Source organism: Myotis brandtii, unplaced genomic scaffold (genome assembly GCF_000412655.1).
Source record: "Myotis brandtii unplaced genomic scaffold, ASM41265v1 scaffold274, whole genome shotgun sequence".
In the NCBI taxonomy this organism is placed as follows: Eukaryota; Metazoa; Chordata; class Mammalia; order Chiroptera; family Vespertilionidae; genus Myotis; species Myotis brandtii.
Genome location: NW_005360425.1, coordinates 4,773,279 through 4,779,834, shown reverse-complemented (window position 1 = coordinate 4,779,834; position 6,556 = coordinate 4,773,279). Strand labels below are relative to the sequence as shown.

Here is a 6,556-nt window from a genome sequence, read left to right as displayed (position 1 = left end):
CACCCAGGGGTGACCTCAGCCCAGACCTCCACATCTGTCCCTTCACTGCCATCTCATAGCTACTGTCACATGTGTGTTAAGGAGAAGAATGAGGCTCAGAGACGTTCCTTGATGTTCCCAAGGCCACACAGCAGGTGGTCTCCCTGCCTGTACAGCCTCTGCTCTTCTCCTACGTAGAAGCTGCCTCTCCACCCACCCGAGGCCTGGCCCATCATTAGGTCCAGTAAGGGCCTCTGAACCGGACTGGACTGTGTACGTTGTAAACTGAGAATCCTGTTTTTAAAGTGTCTATTGTTTGGGGGTTTACAGAAATAACACATGCTCATTACGCAAAATTCAGACCACACAGGCACATATGACACGAGTGCCCCGGGAGTCCTACCAGCCATCCCCTCAGGCAGCCACCTTCTCATTCCTGTCACCACACGTTCATTTGGCCTGTTCTTTGAAGTTCATGTGAATGGAATCATACAGTGCATAGTCTTGTGTGTTATACCCTCTGCATTTTTCACTCAACATAATATTGTTGAGATTCACCCACGATGTTGTATCTGTAGTTACTTTTTATACGTAAATGAATTGTATTGCGTTGCATGACCACACCACCTGGATCCATTCTTACTGATGGACACGTGGCTTGTTTCTGGTTTGGGTTGTGAATAAAGCTGCTCTGAGCATCCTTGGACTCATCCCTCCGTGGCCGTATCAAACCGGGTGCTCATCCCGACTCTGCCACTTGGGAGCCGGGAGACTTTACACAGGTCCCTTTTAGATCAGAGTCTCTGACCCTCACTTCCTCACTCCTAAGACACCTTTGAGGTGCACGAGGCCTACCTTCCCGGGTTGTGTAGGACTAAGCGAAACGTGCAGTGAGGCCAGCTGGATGCCCGCCTCACGGTCGGGACTTCATAGATGGGAGCTGGTTGATACATTAGTCCTACTTCAGTGCCTTTGCTCATGTTATACCCTCTGCATAGACTACACTCACCTCCATGTCTGTTTTTAAAGGGGGTAGGCAGGGGTTTCCATAAACCTGACTCTTCCCAGCCCCACTCCTCCCAAAGAGCCAGGCTCCTTCCATGCTTAGAGCCCCCACGCTTCCTGGTTGTTAGTCACTTTCTGCCTGTAGATCAGGGGTGTGTCTACCCTCTTTATCCTCCTCCCCAGGAGACCATGAACCACCTGGGAGCAGGGACCAAATCTGACTCTTCATGTTCCCTCCTGCCCCCTCTGCCATCTCTGTGGGCAAAGGTGAAGGAGAGGAATTCAGCGGAAGGCGGGGCCGGGACCCGGGGAAGGAGCCTGGCCTGGCGGTGGGGAGAGCAGGGCCAGCGCTCTCTGTCTTTTCAGAAACTGACAGTGGGTGCAGCAGGTCCCTGGGTCCTCCCCTGGGGTCCCGGGTCCCTGCAGGGTCCTGCTTGGGGGGGGTGGTGGCTGCAGTGGGCATCTCAGGGCACCTGTTGACGGAAGAACCTTGAAGACAGGTGACCCCGTCCCAGTGTTGCCGCCCAGAGGAACCCTTGGCCACTCACTTTATAGCAGCTCAAGTCTGAGAGTCCATGTGAAGAACCCTTACCTGACCTGTGACCCCTGGCAAGTCTCTGCCCTTCTGGGCCTCAGTTTCCCCATCTATGCAGGGTTGCCCTGAAGGCTTTTGCAGCTCTGACCAAAGAATGTGCCCACCCCCTGCCTCCCGACGGGGGCTCCTCCAGGGGCAAGCACAGAGTGGAGGCACAGGCGGCCACCTCCTCAGGGATCACATTCCCCGCGGGAGAGAGGAGTGTCCCCGAGATGTGACCACATCTTTCTGGGAAACGCCCACAGTTCAGTGCTTTCCGGGTCTGAACTGGAGGACTCGCATCCCCCTGGCTCACATCCCCTTGGATCTATTTTTGGCCTTGGCAGGCTTGATGTGGTGGAGTGTGCGGTGTCCCCTGTAATTTGGGGTCTGAAGCCGGCTGAGGTCCGGACGGGTAATTATGTGTGCAGAGCCATTTATGGAAAGAGCTCTGAAAAAAGTCAGTAATGAGAACTGACTAAAAATACCGCAGCCATGCAGCCTGGGGCTCCTCTCGGCAGCGCTGAGATTTCTGGTGGGAGGAAGCCCTCAGGATGCAGAATCGATAGGTGATCAATTCCTCGGCTCTCCTATGGGCCTGCACCGGCCGAGGGGACCTGGGTCTGTTTTAGGTCTGAAGTGGGCCCGTCGGCCTCAGTTACCGATAGGGCCAGCCAGACAGGCCCAGCCCGTCCGCCTCCGGGACCCTGAGCTGCCCTCTGCCTCGGGGCCGGCAAGTCCCACAGGAAAGTGAAACACATGTGTGGCCTCTGATGGAGACACCGTGACAGGCAGCCTCTCCCAGACCAGCAGCAGTGCCCTCGCCCACAGCTGGGGTGCTGGGCCCTGAGCCACTGTCCTGGGGACCAGGAGCTCTTGGGAAGAAGGGGACGGAGCCTCCTGCTTCCACTTCACACTGCTTGGTCCCTGCCCTCAAATTGCTCACTGTCCATGGGGCAGAGGGGCCCCTGGGATGGGGAAAAGGGCGAGACCAGCATGCTGATCTGTGTGGGGTCAGAGGAGGACAAGGGGCTTTTACAGCTGGACTGAGAGGAAAGCAGCCTTCAGACATGGGATGGGGCCACCCAGAAGACAGTGGCTTTTGGGGGGGCTTGAGAGAGTGTTGGGAACTGGAAAGCCCCGGAGGCCGTGTGGTCGGGCTGGGCCAGCTCAGGAAGGTCCTGGAACACAGAGCTGAGCTTAGGCCCCTCCTGGGGCCCTGCCAGGCTTGGGGGAGGGTTTGAGGGCAGGAAGGACAGGCGGGCAGGTCGGAAGATTCTATTCTCTTAACAGCCTCTCTGGGCCGGAGCAAGAGTGGGTCTTTTGCAGTCTTACTTTTTGGACAGAAACAAGATAGACTTAGGTCATCTGGGTGACTACATTTTCTCCCAGGCACGAAAATAGCCAAAGCCTTTGCTGGTGTCGGGCTGGTGGGTGCAGGGTGTGGCATCTGGAGGTCTGGCCTGTGAGTGGCAGGTGCAGGGCCTCAGAATGTTGATGGTGGTCGTGGCTGTGGAGGCTGCCTCCTGCTCACGGGGGCCCTTCCTGCAAACGTGGGACCCGGACGTTGTGTAATTGGGCTGGAGGAGAAGGCCCAGGGCCCCATTAGCGCACGGTGACTCAGGACTGTTTATTGTTCTGGGAGCCACATTAAGGCAATTCAGAAACTAAATTTGTGTGCTGCTTCCCCAGACAGAAGCTGGTTCCGTGTGTGAACATTTTGGGCAGCCTTTGTAATTTTGTGGAAAATAAACATGTAGAGGTCCCTATTGAGCAAGGCGTAGCTTTGTCTGTCTCTCGTGCCCAATGAATAGCTTCCTGCACATGGCTTCTCATCCTTTGCCACCTTGTCCTTGGGACCCATGTGTCAAAGGATAAATTCATACATAATTTTGCTAGGGTGTTGCAAGAGGATATCGCCAGGTTCCTCTCCACAGCATTCCTACCCGTAACGTGTGTGAACGTTTACGTCCGCTCTTACCTATTTCTCAAAGGGATGCCATACTGACTACCCTAAGAAAAGCACTGCCCACCCCTTTCCCATTACTCCTGACCCCACAACCCTCTCTATTCCACTTTCGATGGATGGCATCCCCTCTTTTACTTGTTTTGTTGTTTATATTCCCTCCCCATTAGACCGTAAACTACATGAGTGCAGAGACCTGACCTCTGTCTTGTTTACTGCTGTATTCCGTGGCCAGACAGACTCTGATCTATAAGACTTTTTAAAAAATCTTCACCCAAGGGTATGTTTATTGGTTTTAGAGAAAGAGGAAGTGACAGAGAGAGAGAGAGAGAGACAGACAGACAGACATATGGATTGGCTGCCTCCCCCATGGGCCCTGACCAGCGATCATACCTGCTACTGAGGTGTGTGCTCCGACCGGGAATTGAATCCACCACCTTTTGGTGCATGGGATGCGCTCTAACCAACTGAGCCACACTGGCCAGAGCCACACAATAAGAATTTGATATATTTGTTGATAAATTGAACTTGATAAAGTAATGAATAAATAAATGAGCAAATGAGTACAGAAAAACGTCACTCAGAGTCTCCCTTCCCCTCCACCCCACGGCTTTGGAATCTCGGACGTGCCCTTAGCACAAAGTTGGGAGATTGCAAGTCAGGTTCATCCTAAAATCCTGTTGAGTGGCCACCCCGCCCAGTCCATTGCTTCTTTACAAAGCCCTTTCATGGCCCCTGAGGAAAGCTGGGCAGCATCTTTATTCCCAGTTCACAGAGGAGGAGACGAAGCCCAGAGAGGAAGTACATGCCTGGTGGGTGCGAGGTCAGGCCTGTGGGGAGCCGCTATAGGGTTAAGCCTCAGGACTGACCTGTTGGCAAAGTCATAAACAAGTCCCAGCTTAGAGGGCACAGTCCTCTTAAGCATAATTAGGCTTGACCTTATAGCACTCCCTAGATCTTACCTGGGAAGCTAATGGGCTGAGGAAGTGCAGCAAGTGGCCAAAACAAGTGAAACTCACAAGAACAGTGTAACTTTGGTAACCACTACCTTGTTTACCTCTGACTATAAAAATAAAGGCTCAGCTTGCCTCGGGATCTTTCTCTGTGGCCTCAGCCAGGCACAGGAAGATCCACGGAGAGCTAGAGAGTTCTGAATGCTGTCTGCGTGTAGAACATTCTTCACTGACTCCATCCACACCTTTGGGAACCCCTGGACCGCTGGGGCTGGACCTGCACTCCAAGCTGCTGAAGCTGCCTCACTGGCGAAAGCAGCTTGATCTGCACAGTTAGCAAGGAGGAAATCGAGGCCAGAACATGTTTTCTCAGAACACCGCCTGGTGAAATACCTCTCCGAGCTCAAAGCAGCTGCAAAAGCTGCAAGTCCACAGGTGTCCTCCTCCCACCCTCCCCGCTGACAAGTTGCTCTCTCTACCCAGTTCCATGCATCAGGAAATTTCACCAACTTTCGATGAAAGCATTTTTGTAACAATGACCCATCTTCCGGGGCTTGCTGGGAGTAGCCAGGGGGGCCGTTTCCTGTGCTGGAGCTACTGCTGGTTTATCAAAACGCAGGACGGAAGTTTGGAACAAAAGTCCGTTAAAGTGAACAAGGTGCTCTTGACCCAGCAAGGGGAGGAGGCCGCACGGCGCGGTGCCCACGTGGAGCTGGCAGGTGTGCGCTGGTTCCCTCAGTCCCCGGATCCAACATGGAAATCAGCCTCAGGCCTGCAGACGGAGGCCCGGTGACCCACCCGTCAGTCCCACTGTGCCTGGGGATAGACGCACATAGCGATGCTTTGAGAGGGTCCGTCCGCTGAAGGGTGTGAAGGAACGACACGCCTCCACTCTCCGTGCCACACCCTGTGACAGCCAACAGCCTGGGCCTATTCCGTCCCTCGGACCCGGGACTCTTACACGGCCCCGTAATGGACTCGGTCTGTGTGGTCCCTGAATCCGCGGGAATTGTCACCAAAGTTGTGCGAGTGCGTGTGTCTGCGAGGACCCTGCCCTCCACGCTCTCGGCCTGTGCGGAAGGACCCCGGTGCCGCCGGTGTCTCTGAAACCGCCTGGCTCCCCGTGGGCATTTGCTGCGTGTCCAGCTTCCTGTCTGGTGATGGACATTCTATTTCCTCTCCTCCCCGGTCTGGGAATGAAACACTCATCTCCTGCCCAAACATGTGTGTCTGCTGGCCCCACCCAGCACAGCTGTTTGCCCGGCCCTCCCTGGACCAGGTTCCCACCACGAGGACAGGACGTGCTCCCCACATCCGCCTCTGCCACCAGCCTGGTGACTTGTGGTCACTGAGCCCAGTAGCCAGAGAGAGACTCTTTAAAAAGACTCTCAGACGTGTCATTAAAATCTCAGTGTTGGGTTTGGGGGAAGGTGCTGGGCGGCTCCCGCCCCTGCTTTCCGGAAACACAGATTTTTAGTGTTTGAAAGTGACAGAAGGCTAAAGTGAGACGGCCCTAAATATACTGTCCTGGGCATTTCCGGCAGCTGGGCATGTGGGATTAATTCTGCACAAGCGGCCTCTTGCCCGAAGTATTGGACCAGGCCCCGCAACGGAGCCACCTCGGGTCCCCCTCCAGCCCATGCTTCACCCCACCTCCACGCACAGCTCCCACACCACACCCTGCTCCCTGCTGCCCCGGAACCCTGGCCCCCCACTGGCCAGAGGCACAGCCATGCTCCTAAGCCGGAACTCCAACTCTCCTCAGTCAGGCCACCGCCAGACTCACAGCCCGTACCCCACCCCTCTGATCTGTGGGTGGCCCTGGCCCACTCAACCTGTGCATTCGATGTCCCCTCTGCCTAGAAAGCCCTCCCTGCCACCTCCCCACCTGCCAAGACTTCGTCATCCCATCCTTTGAGGCCAGTTCAGATGTCACCTCCTCCAGGAAGCCCACCCAGATCCCACCACACCATGGGACCTCTGACTCCCTGCACTGACTGGGCCTCCCCAGGAGCTGTCACTCCCACCTTGCTTCTTGTTCCTTTCCATCTCTCCCTCTGGCCCTCCCTCTTCCTTCAC

General features: G+C 55.3%; 1 protein-coding gene and 1 long non-coding RNA gene across 2 annotated transcripts in view; one reads left to right on the top strand and one right to left on the bottom strand.

Annotated features, from left to right (window-relative positions):
• Positions 1 to 1,858, bottom strand: part of LOC106726498 — a 5,667-nt gene extending 3,809 nt beyond the window's left edge. The window contains exon 1 of the long non-coding RNA XR_001362576.1: positions 1,848 to 1,858. This is a non-coding gene — a long non-coding RNA (uncharacterized LOC106726498). The remainder of the gene's footprint in view (positions 1 to 1,847) is intronic.
• A 3,591-nt stretch (positions 1,859 to 5,449) lies between these two features.
• OXCT2 (3-oxoacid CoA transferase 2) overlaps positions 5,450 to 6,556 on the top strand; it is a 12,766-nt gene continuing 11,659 nt past the window's right edge. Inside the window, 1 exon segment of the mRNA XM_005868688.2 lies at positions 5,450 to 5,565. Within this exon segment, the coding sequence (XP_005868750.2) occupies positions 5,450 to 5,565 (116 nt within the window).